The following is a 16,583-nucleotide window of genomic DNA, read 5'->3' as shown; positions in this document are numbered from 1 at the left end:
AGCCGCTGGCCCGGGAGGCGGGTACTCATGGCCATCTCTGCCCAGGCTCGGCGGGGGGCCCAGCGATGCCAGGGAGGTCATGGAGCACAGGTTCTTCCTCAGCGTCAACTGGCAGGACGTGGTGCAGAAGAAGGTGAGCCCCACGCCCACCCGCTCCTGCAGTGCCCCTCCAGGGTGATCTTGGCCAAGGCCTCCCATCCCCTGGGTCCTGAGTCTGGGTTCCTTCCCTCCGCAGCTCCTGCCACCCTTCAAACCTCAGGTCACCTCTGAGGTTGACACAAGGTACTTTGACGACGAGTTCACCGCCCAGTCCATTACAATCACGCCCCCGGACCGCTGTGAGTGTCTGAGGCCCTCCCACCGTGGGCCTGGCTGGGTACGGAGGGGTGGGGTCTGCCCTTGACCCAGTTCCGGGGAGGAAGCTCGTAGGCCCCCTCCCCGTGTCTGGGCAGTTTGCCAGCGGTTGGCTCGAAGGGCTTTTGGCTGTTGGTTGGTCTGTGCACCTTTACACCCAGTGAGGGTCGCCAGGAGCCATTGGCCACGGCACATTCCAGAGCTCAGCGGGGAGGGGTCTGGGCAGGAGACACAGGAAGTTGTCACTGCTGGGATGGCACATTCATAATTGTCTTCCCAAATTGCCCACGTCTCTGGGGCTGGATTGGTTCGTTGATTCTCACCCACCCAGTGCTGGGCTGTGCTGGGGACAGCAGTGACTGAGACGGCCCTGGGCCCTGCCTTGAGGGAGCTTCAGGCCTGGTGGGGTGACAGCCCAGAGTGGTCAGGTCGTGGGTATAGAAGCCCAGGGACTGGGGAAACCCAGAGGAAATGCCTGACCTGGCCTGCGAGTCAGCGGGGGGCTGCCTGGGGGGTGGAGGGGCCGGGCAGCTGAGCCAAGTTCCTGGCGGAAGGAATGGCACTCGGGGAATGAGAGTCCAGGATGGAGTGTTGCAGAAGCTGGGGTGGAGGGGGTATGGGGCCAGAGTAAGAGGATCTTGGGGGCCGTTGGAAGGAGTGGGAACTTGCTTCATGGGGAGCGACGGAGAGGTTTTGTGCAGGAGGGGGACAGGGTTGCCTCCGGGCCGTCCGAAGCCCCTCTGGCTGTGCGTGGGGGCTGGTCGGCAGGGGCAGCAGCGGGGCGGGGGCCAAGGGTCTAGGCTAGACCAGAGTGTGGCACCGGAGGGGAGGGTCTCACCGATGGCCCACCGGCTGGGGGTTCCCGCCACCTGCACCCCTTTCTGAGGCTGGGCCCCCGTGGCCCCCTTGCCCACTCCTGGGGGTGTGGTCGGGGTGCCGGGCCATCTGCAGGCCCGTTCTCCCCGATCCACCTCCCACTGCCCCCCACAGATGACAGCCTGGGCTCCCTCGAACTGGACCAGCGGACCCACTTCCCCCAGTTCTCCTACTCAGCCAGCATCCGCGAGTGAGCAGAGCCGTCTGCTGCCACCACCGCCGCGGGACACGCACGGCTGCCATCACCGCCCGGGGGCTTTTCTTTTGTTTTTAAACTTTTTATTTTTGCCTTTTTTGTTTGCATCCCCATCTCTCACCTGCTCACCCCCATTTCCAGTTTTTTCTTCAGCCCTCTGCCAAACTCACCTCAGCGGTCCCAGCGGCCCTGCCTCCAGGATCCTGTCCTGTCCTCACCTCTGTGCTCAGACCAGGCTTTGGGAGACTCTCCGCTGGAGGGATTCCGGTTTTTAATCAACACGAGCCCCAGGGAGGGGCGAAGCGTGGGGCTGTGGGTCCTGCCTGAATTTCTGGCCAGACGCCTGCAGGCAGTCTGCCTCTGTCAGAGGTCGCCTTCTCGTGGGACACCTCAGGGGACACCTTGTGGGACATGATGCCCCGCGGACAGTGCCCCCGTGCTGCCTTCCGTGCCCTGCTGTTAGGCTCAGAGCGGCCTGGCTCGGGCAGCCCAGCCCCTCATCCCACAGGGGCAGAAAAGCAATAATGTCTAGGGACAGGCTGGGGCCTTTGGAAGGTGCGGGATTGGGGGTCCAGGGCTCCCTCGTGTGGTTGGGGGATGGGCACTGCCTCCTTGCCCCGCCTTCCCCAGCCTCCCAAGCTGCTCTCCTGACCCTGTGGATGAGGCAGGAGGAACATTTGGGGACTGGCCTCCCCGCCACCCAGTCCTGTGCCTTACCAGGGCTTCCTTCCAGCTGGCCTTAACTCCCGCTGCACCCCGGGCCCAGCCCCAGCTCTTTCCAAGGATGGGGGCTGGGATCACCCCCTTCTTTCCGCCTGGGGCGGAGGGGTGCCAGCCCCAGCTGTTACACATCTCGCACCAAGACAGTATTGGGCCCCATGGACTGGGGTCAAAGAGGGGGTGGGGGGGGGTCTCTGGTACATACTGGGGTGGGGGCCTCTGAGAAGGGGAGGCTCCAGGGCCCCTTTCTACCCCCCCGCCTCTGGGCCCCACGTTCTGCAGCCTTAAGGTGAACATGTGTCAGTGCTGTGGGCACGGGGGTACGTGCCTCAGACTATGTGTGTTTGTGGATGTCCCTCTGCATCCCGGACGTGGATGCACACGGGCGTGTGTGTGTGTGTGTGTGTGCGCGCGTGCGTGCATGTGTGTTGGGTATGTGTGCGTGAGGGCAAGCGTGTCTTGGCCTTGAGTGTGTGGTGTGTGTGGGCTTGGGCCCTGTCCCCGGGCCTGAGCATTTCATCCCCTGAGGGAGGGGTGCTGGCCCAGCAGGAGGACCACACCTGGGATCCATTTGCTGCCCGCTCTCCTTCCCATCCCCCCCCACCACCCAACATCTCTCGGTGTGTGGAATTTAGTTGTGGTTTTGATCTCCCTGCCCCACCTCCTGTACTAGGTAGTTCCGAGAGAGACATCCTAGGGTGGGGTGAGGGTTGGTTTGGGTGGGTGGGGGGTCTTTTTCCTTTCTGTGTGCGTATGTCCTTTATCTGACAATTCTCTGTCCTCCCCACTGGCCTTCCCCCTTCCTCCCATTTGTACGGTACAAGCAATAAAGACACTCGTTTCAGACCGGGGCCCACCGCCCTGGGCCGTTACTTGCCTGCGGAGCCCGGCCCCACTGACCTGCCCCTAGGACCCGTCTGCCGTGCCGGGGCCTGGCCATCTGGATCTGTGTCCCCTCGGGCGGCAGGGCGCGGGCGGGTGGCTGGGCCTCCGCGTGGGTGCCGCTGTGGGTGGGAGCCGCTGAGGACTTTGGGAAGCTGCCCTGGCCTGGGCTGTGACTCCGGCAGGCAGAGGCCATTCCCGGTCTTCAGAAGCTGCCTGGGCTAAAAAGGGTGGGGGTGGGGGGGTGGAGGCATGGGGGGGTGGTTGGCTGGCTCTGAAAGGGGAGGGCGTGCGAGGCGCCCCTGAGCCCCGGGAGTGCAGGTGTGGGAGTGGACGCCCTTCACGTGACCCTGGAGTCCCAGGGCCGGGCATCGCATGCAGTCCCCTTCTCCCCATTTATGCCAAACCAGGGAGCCTCGAGGCCCCCCGATTCCAACACAGAATCCTTGGCGTATGAATGGAAGTCGAGGTGGATGCCTCTGGTTTGGTCACAGCCCTCCCCCAGCTCTGGGACCCTCTGAGAGCTTGTCCCCTTTACCTTGTGGTTCCCGAGCTTGAACCGCCCTTCCCGCACCTTGGGACCAGGGCTGCCCTGGCACAGATGAATTTGGTGTCCGATTTCGCCAGGCGTTAGGGCTGCTTCGCACGCGTGGAGTCCTTGAGATCTTGAGTGAGGGCAGCAGAGAAAAGTCAGGGCCAGTTTAGACTCGGGAAGGCGTGGCCGTTTCTTACTTCACGTGGACTTTATTATTTATTTAATTACAAAAGCATGTGCTGGTGGTCATAAGACCAGCAGCAGTAGAAGCTTCTAAAGGAGAGCCTTCTGCTTTTCCCTCCAGTCAAGGCCCCGGAGGCAGCCGGTGCCAGTTCCTTCTCTCGTCATCTCCCCGCCCCACTCCAAGGAAATCCTGAGCCTACCTCAGTCCGATAGATCGCCTCGCAGTCCCTGGTCCCTGGCCCCCGGCTCTGGGCCCACAGGCTCGCGAACACTTCCCTCGGGCGAACATAGATTCCCCAGATGTAGTGGTGCTTCCTTCTGTAGAACTTTTTCCCAAAGGGAGTTTCAGGTGGAAGAGTTTTAATAAAATTTTACCAATTGGAAAATTTTAATTTTGGGTGGATTACCTTGTCTTTTGTCATGTGTGTGTGTGAGAGTGAATAATGCAAGCAACACCGAAGTACGAGGAAGAAAAAGTGAAAATCCACGCAGATCCCAGGCCCTGCATGCCCTTCCTGGCGTTCTCGTTGGCACCATAAAAAGGCTCTTTCCCTTTGGTGTTGTGTCGTCCCAGTGAATAATGCCAAGTCCCCGGGGCTACACCTGCCACGTTTTCCCAACGCTCCTGCCGACACATGAACATTACTAGGGTGGGCTGGTCCCTGGTGAAATGAGTCTCTCCCTCTGCATTTTGGGGACCTTGCTTCATGAGGCTCCTCCCGCGAGGCAGGTATGCCTCACCCGATCCAGACCCCCCTAGTTGACAATTTACTCGGTCTCCAGATGTTTTGCTGCTACTGACAGTGCTGTAATAAACCTTAAGGATCCATCTTTCTGGCACTTTTGTGGCCCACATTCCAGGGTGGCTGTATTTTAACACGTGTCCGATAATTTTCCGGAAAACGTGTGGTGATTTGCAGATTTTTAACTTTATTTTGTAAGTAACTGCAGGCTCATAGAAGAACACTTTCAGAAATAGTACTAAAATGATTCTAGGCCTGGGGCGCCTCATAGCGCCCCAAAGTAAGGGCTTGCTCAAACCCCAGAAAAGCAGGGGCGCCCGGGTGGCTCAGTCGGTTAAGCGTCTGACTCTTTCTTGGTTTTGGCTCAGGTCGTGACTTCAAAGTTCGTGAGTTCGAGCCCCAAATCGGGCTCTGGGCTGACAGCGAGGAGCCTGCTTGGAATTCTCTCTCCCTCTGTCTCTGCCCCTCCCCCCCCCCCCCCCACGCTGTTTCTTGTCTCTCTCAAATAAATAAAAAACCTGCAAAGCAGAGCCTTACTGTTAGGGGTATGTGAAGGCATACAGGAGTGGATGGACAGTGCTCCCACTGGGCAAAGTTGAAAGTACTTCGAGCAACAAAAACAGCACAGTCCTGGGTTACACCCAGAGTCACAATAAACAAGTTGGCATGGACATAAATGGTAAATGGTGCAAACAGACACGTGTACAGAATTCCAGGTCATTTCTGTAGAATTTCTGTAAGTACCGTGCCTTCAAGGAGGGGGAGCATAGCTCTCATTCTTTATGTGTGGGCTGCAAAGTGATTTCCTTCCGAAGTGGATAGTATAGAAAGGGGGGGGGGGGGAGCAACTTCTCAGTGGAGAAACCTGACAAACACTGTATCAGCAGGTGATCAAGGTCAGCATCAACAGGGTATCTCATGTTGGCAGGAAGTGCTCTTGATGAGGATGCTATCCCTATTGGTTCATTGTTGTGACAAACGTACTACGCTAAGATGTTGGAAAACTAGGTGTGGGCTGTTAAGGGGAACTCTTCTATCTTTGCAACTTCCCATAAATGTACTTCAAAATTTTATTTATTTGTGGGGTGCCTGGGTGTCTCAGTTGTTGAGCGTCTGACTTCAGCTCAGGTCATGATCTCACAGTTGGTGGGTTTGAGCCGTGCATCAGGCTCTGTGCTGATGGCTCAGAGCCTGGAGCCTGCTTGGAATTTTGTGTCTCCCTCTTTCTCTTCCCAGCTCATGCTCCCTCCCTCTCTCTCTTTCTCTGTCAAAAATAAACATTAAAAATAAAAAAGTACAGGGGCACCTGGGTGGCTCAGTTGGTTAAGTGTCTGACTTTTTTTTTTTTTAATGTTTTTATTTTTGAAGGAGAGAGAGAGAGAGCATGGGCGGGGGAGGAGCAGAGAGAGAGGGAGACCGAATCCGAAGGAGGCTCCAGGCTCTGAGCTGTCAGCACAGAGCCCGACGCAGGGCTTGAACTCACGAGCTGTGAGATCATGATCTGAGCCAAAGTGGGACGCTTAACCGACTGAGCCACCCAGGTGCCCCCAAATGTCTGACTCTTGATCTCAGCTCAGGTCTTGCTAGATCTCAAGTATTGAGAGTTCAGACCCCGTGTTGGGCTCCCACACTGGACATGAAGCCTACTCAAAAAAAAAAAAAAAAGTGCAAGGAATTCTCATCTACCCTTCATGCAGGTTCCTGTGACATTTTATGATTATTCCCTCCTTCTTCCCCTTCATATTTACATATCCGCCCTAAAACAAGAACATTCTCTTACATGACCACAGTTCAATTATCAAGGTCAGGAAGTTAATATTGAAACAACCCTCTTCTCTCCGATCTTTATCAGATTTGACCAGTGGTCACAGCAAAATAAAAATGACCTGGCTAACGACTGCCATGTTGCGTTCAGTTGAGGGGGCACTTTACAGAATGTCCCCCACTGAGAGTTTGTTGCCCGATGTTTCCTCACGGTTCTATTCAAGCTACCTTTGACAGGGATTTTCAGAAATGATGTGCCCTTCTCGGTGCGCCTTCTCGAGAGGCACATGAGATTCTGTCCCATGACTGAAGGTGGGGTCTGTCGCATCTCTCTGCTGTAAAGTTACTACATGCCCTTTGTAGTGTCTTGTGTAGAGATACTCTGAAAAATGTAAATATCTAGATTTTGTCCAAGTGTTCAGGCAAAGGGAACGACACGCACAAAGGCCCTGGGGCAGGCGAGTGCCTGGTGTGTTTGGGGAACACGAAGAGGCCGGGGTGGGGGGGGGTGCGTCAAAGGGAATAGAGGGGGATGGGGAAGGAAACGAGGTTAGAGAGGTAACAGTGGGCCGAAGGGGTCTTGTGGCCAAGGTATGGGGTTTGGGTTTTATTGTTAAGTCTGACAGGAAGCTGTTAGTTCAGCATCTCACAATCCTCTCTCTGCTCATTTTTCCAGGCTTTCTGCCCTTCCAGTGCCTGAAAATAGCAATCCCTTTCCTGCCTCAGTGCCTTTGCTCATGCTGTTTCCACCACTTGGAATATTCCGGTCCTCCACGCACCCCACCTTTGCATTCCTGGCTCGTCTTTCGGGTTTCACTCCAACATCACCTCATCAGGTCCTTGCAAGCCACTGTTTGTTATATCCAGCCTGTTCACTTACTCATCCAACAACTATTTCTTGAGGACCTGCCACGCGCCAAACCCTGTTCTAGGCACTGGGAATACAGCAATCAGAACAAAACAAAACAAAACAGAAGGCAAGCCTTGCACTCATGGGGTTCACATCCTAGTCAGGAGAGAGTAACTAAGATGAGGTGGTAAGTGCTCACGAGAGAACAAGTGTGAAGAACGGAGATAGGAAATTCTCAGGATGGCGTTTTTCACAGAGGAGGTAACATCTGAGTAAACACCTTAAATGAGGGATCTGAGGGAAGCGCAATTCAGGCAAGGGGAACAGCGAGTGCGAAGGTGCTGGGGTAGGAGCGTGCCTCGTGTGGGTGAGAACGAGCCAGGAGGCCGGTGTGGCAGGAGACATGAGGGGGGTGGGGAGGTTGGGAGGACAATATAGGACCTCATGGACTTTCCCATTGAGATGGGAGACACGGTGGAGTTGTGAACAGAGGCAGGGTGGGATCTGACTTGGGCGTGCACCGGATCCCTTCTGGCTGAATGGGGCTGACAGACTACAGGGGATGGGGACCGGGGAGCAGCGAGGAGGTGGCTGCGCCAGCCCAGACTGACCACTTACACGTTTGGAAACAATCCCTACTTTGCAGCTGAGGAAAGGGAGGCTCGGAGGGGCTGTTCCCGATCACATAGTTAGTAGCAGGAAGAGGATTTGACTCCAGCTGCCTGACCTTAGGTTTGGAGGGGCGTTCGCCATTGCCTCTGCACCTGCCCGGGTGCTCGGCACGCATGCGTGCAGGCACGTTTAAAGCGCCGGCCACAGGTCCTCAGCTCCAGCGGGAAGAGGTGGGCGCTGGGCTCGGATCTTGACGCCAGCCTGGAGGATGCTGGTGAGAGGCAGCAGTTAGGGTCCCCCCCCCCCCCCCCCCCCGGGCCTGTCTCCAGGGCGCTGACTCCAGACCCCTCCTCTCTCCTGCAGAGTCCCGCTGCCTCGTCCGACCCCGAGCCTCCGAGCGTCCCGGTCCCCGACAGCAACCGCGAGGGCGCGAGCGTGTCTCCGGGACGCCAGGCGCGGCGGCCCCCGGGGCCCTGCGTGCCGCCCGGGCTGGCGGAGGCGCTGAGCGCGCTGGGACTGGCGGGAGAGCTCGAGTACGCTGGGGACATCTTCGCCGAAGTCATGGTGAGCGCGGCCCGGACGGCAGCAGAGGGGTGCGGGTTTGACGAGGCTCAGGCTGGCCCACTCCACGAGCCTTCCGGAACGCCCGGCGGCCTGCAGCCCCTCCTTTGCTAGTGCACAGCCCCTCCCGCGTGTCTCTGACATGTATTCGCTTACAAACACTTAGCGGTTTCTTACCAAATGTTTTTGAGCATGTTCCCGGCCCTGGGGATGCTGTCATGAACAACATAGTCTGCTGTCATTGTGGACAGCCAAGCCGATGTAGGCAGTCATTGCAGAAAGGCCCCCCAAGACCAAAGTGCAGGCTCGGTAAGTCCGCAGATACCTGTGCAAGATAGGCACTATCGGGAGAAACACCGCAGGGATGAATTCATTCAAGAAGCATCTTGTGAGTTGTCTCTCCCCATCCAGGGACTCTTTTAGGAACTGAGATACAGCTGTGATCCAGAGAGAAATCCCTGCCCTTGTGGTACCAGCAGCCTAGGGAGGCAAACAGACAAAACACACAAGGAAACAGCAGGTTACCTCCAGACTGAAAATACCGAGAGGGAGTGCAATGGGTGTAGGGAGAATTCTGTGTAGGAAAGCTGAGCTGAGGTTTGAAGGGCTGAGGAATTGACAATGCAGGGAGCTGGGGAAGGATCGTGCAAATGCCCTGGGGTGGGAATGAGCTTGGCATAGTTTAGGGCTAGAGAAGGCTGATGTAGCTGGAGTGTGGGTTGTGAGGGGAGACAAGGGAAGAGGTTGGCAGTGTTGGCACTGGGGGGAGGGGGGTCAAAGGCGGGGCGGGGGGGCGGGGGCAGTGCCTGAGAGTCAGAAAGCAGTTAGGGTTTTCTCCTGAGGGTCCTGGCAGCCATGAAAGGGTTTTAAGCTGGGGAGTTCCTTGGCCAATTTTGTATCTTAGAAAGACCCTTGGGGGGGGGGAGGATCTGAGAATGAGTGGAGGGCTGGTGACCACTAGTGGTCTGGAAACCCAGGGGTTGATGCTTAGGAGGACCCGTGGCCATGAGGGCTACAGACTGGAGAGATGGATAGGGAGGCGTCCGGAACAAAGTCCAAGGCTCTAATGGGGACAAGGAATAGAGGCACATTTGGAGAAGACTGGAGGCCGGTTTCGGGGGTGGGCGGCGGGGCACTCACGCTTCCTCCCGTCGGTGCGAGGAGGCTGCTGCACTTAGGGCTGGAGCTCAGGCGAGAAGCCGAAGCACAGGTGTGGAGAGTGAGGCTGTCCCTGCCCAACCCCAGGTGTGCCACGCGCTGCCCCGGAGGGCCCTGCCCCGCGCTGTGACCCCGGAGATGCGCGCGCTCGTGGTGGACTGGCTGATCCAGGTGCACGTACGTATCCGGGAGGGGGCAGGGCTGGGCCGGCGTCGCAGCCTAGATCCCCGGTGGTCACTCACGCCCCTCCCCAGGAGTACCTGGGCCTGGCGGGGGACACGCTCTACCTGGCGGTGCACCTGCTCGATTCCTACCTGCGCGCCGGCAGAGTGCGCCTCCAGCGCCTGCAGCTGCTGGGCGTGGCCTGCCTGTTCGTGGCCTGCAAAATGGAGGAATGCGTGCTTCCCGAGGTACTTCCGGAGTGGGGCTTGGGAGGGTGGAAGCCTCTCTCGCCTCGTCACAGATGAAACACCTACCGTGTGCCGAGCTAGCGCTTTACTCACTCTTGGAATCCCGGCATATCTGTATGAGGTCAGGGCTACCACGGTGTCCCTTTACCGGAGGAGGAGACTGAGGCCCAGGGAAGGACATTTTGCCCCAAACAGGTGGGATTTGGAGTCAGTCTTGAACAACAGTCGTTGTGGCCCTTGAGTAGTTCGAGCCGGTGCCTTATCAGAGCTGCCTGGTGAAGTAGAGAGGACTATTTCGTTTTATAGACGAGGAAACGGAGCCTCAGAGCTTCAGTGATGTCCTTGTCACACAGTAAGACTCGAACCCAGGTCTGATTCTGAAGCCTGTGCTCTCCATGGCTTCCAGAAACAAATCAATGGCCCCACTTTACAGACTAGGAAATCGAGGTCCAGAACGGAGACTGAAGCGCTGCAGGGCAGGGGTCCAAGACTCCCCCACGTCTTCTCCCTCACCCCCCACCCCCCACCCCAACCCGCAGTGTGCCTCCCTCTGCCTCCTGGGCGCTGGCTCCTTCTCGAGGGCCGAGCTCCTGCGCGCAGAGCGCCGCATCCTGAGCCGCTTGGATTTCCGGCTGCACCACCCGGGCCCGCTACTCTGCCTCGGGCTCCTCGCCGCGCTGGCCGGGAGCAGCCCCCAGGTGCGGGGCAAGGGGGGCAGGGGCGTGGCTTGTACGGGGGTAGGGGCGTGGCCTCATCTCCCCGGGGCTTTGGCAGGTGACGCTCTTTGCCACCTATTTTCTGGAGCTGTCTCTGCTGGAGGCCGAGGCAGCGGGATGGGAGCCGGGTCGGCGCGCAGCTGCGGCGCTGAGCCTGGCGCATCGCTTGCTCGACGGGGCGGGCTCCGGCCTGGAGCCGGCGCTTTACAGGTATGGCTCCAGGGACCTACATTCCTGGTCAGTCTTTATTTTTTTTACTTAAAAAAAATTTTTTTTAATGTTTATTTTTGAGAGAGACAGAGACAGAATGCGAGTGGGTTGGGTCAGAGAGAGAGGGAGGCACAGAATCCGAAGCAGGCTCCAGGCTGCAAGCTGCCAGCACAGACCCTGACGCGGGGCTCAAACTCACAAGCTGACCTGATCATGACCTGAGCTGAAGTCGGACGCTCAGCCGACCGAGGCACCCAGGCGCCCCTTCCCGGTCACAGTCTTTACCGTCTCAGAGAATGAGAGACCTTGGAGCCAGGGGAGGGGGTGCACCCAGACTTGATTTTTCTGGATGTGAGAAAATGCTGTGCCTGTCTAGTCTGGGGGTGTCCGAGAATGAGGTGTTTGTCTAGATTTGGGGACTCTTAACCTTGCCCCAGGGTGGAAGATAGAGCATCTTCCTGGCCTCGGAAGATCCTAGCTGCGTCCCAAGGTTGAGAATGAGAGGTTGGCCAACCTCGAGTCCCCCAGCTGCCCCTCTGGCCGCAAATGGGGTGTCCAGAGGGGTGCCCCCCACCTCTCTATTAACCATTTAACTGGATGCCAGGGTGAGTCCTCTTTTCGCCCAGCCCGTCCCTCTACCCCCCACCCTCCGGGGTAGAGCTGGATGTCTGTCCACCTTCAGCCCCCCTCCTGCTCTCCACTGGCCTCGTCCTGCGGGGGAGAATCGGGGGTCTGCCCGTCCTCGGCGCCCTCCAGGCCAACCTCCCGAGACCCCCTGATTGGTCCGAGGACAGGTGGTCTTCACCGCTGCCCCTACCCCCGCCTCAGTTTCTCCGTCTCCCCGCCGCAGCCCCGCGGAGCTGCGCCCGCTCGAGCCGTGCATGGCCCGCGCCGCGCTCCGAGGCCCCGCGCCCGGCCGCGCAGCCACCTTCCTCAAGTACGCGCGGCCCCAGCTCCAGGGCACCAGCCTCGCCGCCGCCCGCTTGCTCCGCCGCCCCCAGCCCGGGCCTCCCTGAGTCTGGACACCCCATCAAAAAAAGACTCTCCTTGATTATCCTTCTCCCAGTTCAATAAAAGAGGTGTTTTTTTAATTCTGAGCGCTCTCTGTCCTCGTTGGTCGAATTCCGACCCCTCTCTTGCTTTTGATTGGTCACTTTCCGGGCCTCTCATTCTTCTGATTGGATGTTCTTTACCAAGTCTCTTAATGGCGGCTGGGAGATACGAGGCGAATTCTGGACCTCTCCGCCAGGGGGCACTGGCGGCCTTCCGCAAGCGCGGCTCCGCGACCTAAAACTAGCATCCCAAGCGTAACCGCCTACTGGAGATAAATGGACAGAGACGCTGCAATCTGAATGGCTCTTGGTCTCAGGCTGAGAAGAAACTGGGAGGGATGGGGACTGTGGGAAGCTGAGAACACCTGCCCCAGCCGTAAGGAATGCTACCTCGATGTTGCCAGATTTTCAGATTTTGTTCAAGTGTAGCTGAACATCTACGGTTCCGTAAGTATCTCTACGTTTGTAAGTTAGCAACAAATTCACTATTTTTTAATGGTTGGACGAGCCCAACACATCACATATAATATGCTGGCCTGTGAGAGTCATCAGTCTGGGGTAGTATGGGTCTTTGATAGCAAGTGTTCTATAAATAGGATCTGATTTACTTAACCCCTGAAGAGCCACAGTGTCAATGGGTATATTTATAGCACTGGCCTCATAGAGGTGTGATGAGAATGTGAGTTAATAAGTACATAGAACTTTAGGACAGTGCCTGACAGTAGGTGTTATGGAAATTGTTAGCACTACATCCTAGCAGGACTGTGAGATAGGTATGCTTGTCCCTTGTTTCTGCCGAGCCCCTGGCACCCAGCTATTTAGTAGGTGCTCAGAAAATATTTAAGTGCTGAGTTCAGGTTTGGACCTATAGGGTGGGACCTGCCATGTGGCCCTCCAGAAAGAGGATGTGCGGTGGCAGGGTGAGGGGAGAGTGGAAATATAAGCTTGGTGCTTGGAGCTGAGGCCCAAACCAGGGTCTTGCAGGTGTGGGGGAGGGTGGGAATATATACAGTACCGAAATTATTCATTCACTCACTCATTCAACAACTATACATGGGTGCTGACTTGGGGCCAGGCTCTTGACTGAGCCAGCCAGGTGCCCCTGGGGTCAGGCTGTTAAGATCATACACCTCACAGTCTCATGGGTGATAAGAAACAGGGGTTGTTAATTGCCCATTCCTGTGCCAGGCTCTGCGCCAAGTGCTTTACCTACATAACATAATTCAGTCCCTACAACTACTCTGAAATACACTCACATAGTATCCCCAGGTCACACAGGAGGAAGGCAGGGTGGAGGAGGATCAAGGAGCTTGGCCAAGGTCCCACCACCAAGTGAGCAGCTAAGGAGAGTGGAATATCAACCATCCCGCTCACCTGTTCACCCTGTTTTTCTCTCAAAAGCCTCTCACATGCTTCCTTCTCTGTGCATTATTGTGCCGCTCACTCCGGGCTGTCCCTTGTCTGCTTTCCCACTGTGTCTCCTCCCCAGACAGTGAACTCAGGACAAGAAGCAGATCTCTTTGGTTCGTAGAGTGATCCCCTCCTCCAGGAAGCCTTCACTCACCGCCTCAGTCTAGGGCAGGCACCTCCTCTGGACCCTGACAACCTGTTGTGTCTCCCCCATCCAGGGCTCGACCCCCTGCCTGTGTCTCCCTATCCCACCCTGGCCACTTCGTCTGAGCTTCCCAGGTGAGCCCACTCTGGGCTGTCACTGTCGGGTCACTGGTCTGTCTCCCCACGGACTAGGGGCTCAGAGAGAGTAGGGTCCAAGGCTCTCTCAGTAGCTGCTCTTCCCGGCATCACCCAGACCAGAACTGGTCACAGAAAATATATCAGTGAGTATTTGTTGCATAGATGAACAAATGGGTTTCCAAGCTGCTATCATTGTCTTATGTTACTGACGAGGATATAGAGTCCCAGGTAATTTGGGTGATGTGTCCAAGTGCTACAACTAGTGAGAAAATAAGCAGGGAATTGACTCTGGGCAGCCTGAGTCCGTAACCTGTGTTCTTATCCAAATATGGGAAATGACTAGGGGTCTGAAAACCAGCTTTCCAACGAGGTTGATCTCTTCCTGCTCTTTCCCCAAGACTTGTCTTTTCCTTCTAGAAAGCTTTGGGAGCTTTGGGCATGGGGGAGGAGAGCAGGCAGGAGGGTGGGAGGTAAGGGGAGTGGGAACAAGGGAGAGGCCGGCTGAAGAACTAGGGCTGGGGCTGATTTGGAGGATAGAATGGGAAAGTCCTGAGGGGGTTCTCTAGACCCATAGGGGGCAGGCGGAGTCGACTGCCGGAGGTGCGGGGGCGGAGAAAGGGTGGGGACCGGCCCCGCGGGGGGCGATGCGGTAGCTGCAGCGGCGGCCGCAGGAGTTTCCCACAATGCAGCGCGGCGCGCTGTCCCCGGTGCTGATGCTCAGCGCTGCCCCGGAGCCTCCGCCGCGCCCGCCTCCCGCCCTCTCCCCGCCGGGCCCGGGCCCCCGCCATGGCTCGGCTCGGCCCAGCCCTGCCCCAGAGCCGTCGGGAGGCCTGGGCGCGGCGCTCGACAGCAGCCTGCGGGCCGCCGTGGCGTTCAAGGCGGAGGGCCAGCGCTGCTACCGAGAGAAGAAGTTCCGGGAAGCCATCGGCAAGTATCACCGGGCACTGCTGCAGCTGAAGGCGGCGCAGGGAGCCCGCCCTGGAGGTCTGCCCGCCCCCGCCCCCGGGCCCGCCAGCAGCCCGGGGCCAGCCCGCCTCAGCGAGGAGCAGCGGCGCCTGGTGGAGAACACGGAGGTGGAATGTTATGACTCTCTCACGGGTACGGGGCCGTCGGGGGACGCATACGGGAGAGGAGTAGGGAGTGACGGGCAATCATGAAGCCTTGAGTGGGGTCTGGAGGCTTGAATGAAACAGACCTGGGGTCTGTGAAGGGAGATCCCAGAATTTATCAAGGAGAGGGGTTGGGGACGTAGGGGAACACAGGGATGGAAGGGCTGGGAGGCAAGAAATGGGCTCTGGGCTGTCACCTGCGAACCTCAGATGAGAAAATCGTACCCTGGATTACCGATTCAAGGCTCCACCCCTCACCTGAGATTGTGTTTAGTACTCTCCCCTGCAGAAACTTCCCAGCTAATTGCCCGGGAGCGCTTGTCTGTTTTCGCGCCCTCTAGCGGCGGCGCAGAACGATTCTATCCCAATTGGTCAGAAGATTGGCGGCCCCGGTGGCCTGAGCAGTCCTTCAGGCCCGGCTCAGCCAAGGGAAAGGGCTGGGGCTTCCTGCAGCCTGAAGGCCAGGCTCCTAGCAGTCAGATGAGCTCTGGGGGTGCCGTCAGGCTCTGTGAGCACCGGTTCCGGTGTCCCCGCAGCCTGCCTGCTGCAGTCGGAGCTGGTGAACTATGAGCGGGTGCGCGAGTACTGTCTCAAGGTCCTGGAGAAGCAGCAGGGCAACTTCAAGGCCACCTACCGCGCTGGCATTGCCTTCTACCACCTGGGCGACTATGCACGCGCGCTGCGCTACCTGCAGGAGGCCCGCAGCCGGGAGCCCACAGGTGAGGGTGGACAAAGCAGGGAAAGGGGCTGGAGCAGAGGAAACAAGGGAACAAGGGAGGATCAGAGCCGAGCTGCTTCAAGGGAGTGCTGTTCCTCCTCCCCAGCATTCACCTCTCCATCCACCTACTCCTCACCCACCCACGCAGGCGCTCACCCCCCATTCACTCACCCATGTTCCTCTGACATCCACCCAACCACCTCCCATCGGTTCAGTCACTGACTCAGCCTCAGCCTCCCACTCACCTACTCAGCCACTCCCTATCCACTCACCCCCCACTCATTCATCCGCTCACGAACCCAACTCACTCACCTCTTCACCCGGGCGCTTCACCCACCCGCTACTTGTTGAGCACTCGCAGGGAGGCAGACCCCAGGGTGGGCAATGACAAGACGTTTGCAGGGGCGGGGGTGGGAGGGGCAGGTTTGGCCCAGTTGGAGGCTTGTTGCTTGCCCTCTGGGACATCACAGGGTGCACGTGTGTGTGTGGGGGGGGCGCGGTGCAGAGACAATAGTCTTGTATTGAGAGCCAATGAAAAGGGCGCACAACAGGTACAGGACACAGGGCTGTGGGGGCAGAGGCAAGACTGGTTTTCCTGGTGAGAGGTTTAGAGAGAACAGGCTTCTTGCAGATGTTACGGGAGGCTGGCGGGGGCGGGGAGGGAGTACGACAGAAGTCTGTGAGCAGAGGCATTCCTGGCAGAGGGCACAGCAAAAGAAATGCCCCCGTTCTGCCTGTTGTGGCTGGGGTTTTGGGGTAAAGGCTTTGGCAACAGTAGCTGTGCTTGGGGGTGGAGGGCACTGAAGGCTGGGGACCATGAGGTGCGAGCTGCCCCGGGACACCCAGATGATGCCGTGCCCGCCTCCCCTGCAGACACCAATGTCCTGCGCTACATCCAGCTGACCCAGCTGAAGATGAACCGTCGCAGCCTCCAGCGGGAAGACAGTGGGGCCGGGGCTGGGGCCGGGGCGGGGCCAGGGAATCGGGATGTCATAGGCTAAGGCCAACCTGGGGGACTGTCGCTACCCCCACTCCCACCTCACCATGTAACTTCCCCTGACTCACGTGTTTGCTGGTAAAGCACTTGTCACTGGTGACTGTAGCCTCTGTGTGGTGTCTTGTGGGGATGGGGAGGCGGAGAGGGAATGTGCACCTGGGCTTCACCCCCTGGACCCCAGAAACCCAGAGGCTCAGGGAGGAAGTGTGGGATGGGGGGGGGGGATCCTAGTGGGGTGCCCCAGG

At 58.1% G+C, this 16,583-nt stretch overlaps 3 protein-coding genes across 10 annotated transcripts in view; all 3 read left to right on the top strand.

The window, feature by feature from the left end:
* Positions 1-2,997, top strand: part of AKT2 (AKT serine/threonine kinase 2) — a 65,020-nt gene extending 62,023 nt beyond the window's left edge. For 6 of the 8 annotated variants that reach the window (XM_047835529.1, XM_047835535.1, XM_047835528.1 and 3 more), the window contains 3 exons: positions 46-133; positions 236-376; positions 1,568-2,997. In XM_047835529.1, the coding sequence (XP_047691485.1) occupies positions 46-133; positions 236-376; positions 1,568-1,753 (415 nt within the window). In that variant the 3' untranslated portion in view covers positions 1,754-2,997. Of the gene's footprint in view, positions 1-45; positions 134-235; positions 377-1,344 lie in introns of all 8 variants that reach the window. The other 2 variants (XM_047835533.1, XM_047835534.1) reach the window with 2 other exon arrangements.
* Positions 2,998-6,887: 3,890 nt separating this feature from the next.
* On the top strand, positions 6,888-11,808 carry CCNP (cyclin P). The gene is made up of 7 exons (XM_047835545.1): positions 6,888-7,089; positions 8,079-8,279; positions 9,522-9,611; positions 9,689-9,844; positions 10,384-10,542; positions 10,619-10,770; positions 11,621-11,808. The coding sequence occupies exons 1-7, from the start codon at positions 6,991-6,993 to the stop codon at positions 11,784-11,786; spliced, it is 1,023 nt and encodes a 340-aa protein (XP_047691501.1). The 5' UTR covers positions 6,888-6,990; the 3' UTR covers positions 11,787-11,808.
* Positions 11,809-14,197: 2,389 nt separating this feature from the next.
* Positions 14,198-16,342, top strand: TTC9B (tetratricopeptide repeat domain 9B). Its single transcript, XM_047834654.1, has 3 exons — positions 14,198-14,612; positions 15,160-15,342; positions 16,215-16,342. Exons 1-3 carry the CDS (start codon positions 14,198-14,200, stop codon positions 16,340-16,342), a joined length of 726 nt encoding a protein of 241 aa, XP_047690610.1.
* Positions 16,343-16,583: the final 241 nt, after the last annotated feature.

Source organism: Prionailurus viverrinus, chromosome E2 (genome assembly GCF_022837055.1).
Source record: "Prionailurus viverrinus isolate Anna chromosome E2, UM_Priviv_1.0, whole genome shotgun sequence".
Classification (NCBI taxonomy): domain Eukaryota; kingdom Metazoa; phylum Chordata; class Mammalia; order Carnivora; family Felidae; genus Prionailurus; species Prionailurus viverrinus.
This window is presented reverse-complemented; position numbering and strand designations above follow the sequence as displayed.

What these genes read in the sequence shown, in the direction of transcription:
- TTC9B (XM_047834654.1), top strand. Translation starts at nt 14,198, where the DNA reads ATGCAGCGCGGCGCGCTGTCCCCGGTGCTGATGCTCAGCGCTGCCCCG. An exon ending in ATGTTATGACTCTCTCACGG is followed by an intron (nt 14,613 to 15,159) that starts GTACGGGGCCGT and finishes GTGTCCCCGCAG; the next exon opens with CCTGCCTGCTGCAGTCGGAG. An exon ending in CCGCAGCCGGGAGCCCACAG is followed by an intron (nt 15,343 to 16,214) that starts GTGAGGGTGGAC and finishes CCTCCCCTGCAG; the next exon opens with ACACCAATGTCCTGCGCTAC.
- CCNP (XM_047835545.1), top strand. Translation starts at nt 6,991, where the DNA reads ATGCTGTTTCCACCACTTGGAATATTCCGGTCCTCCACGCACCCCACC. An exon ending in CTCCAACATCACCTCATCAG is followed by an intron (nt 7,090 to 8,078) that starts GTCCTTGCAAGC and finishes TCTCTCCTGCAG; the next exon opens with AGTCCCGCTGCCTCGTCCGA. An exon ending in ACATCTTCGCCGAAGTCATG is followed by an intron (nt 8,280 to 9,521) that starts GTGAGCGCGGCC and finishes GCCCAACCCCAG; the next exon opens with GTGTGCCACGCGCTGCCCCG.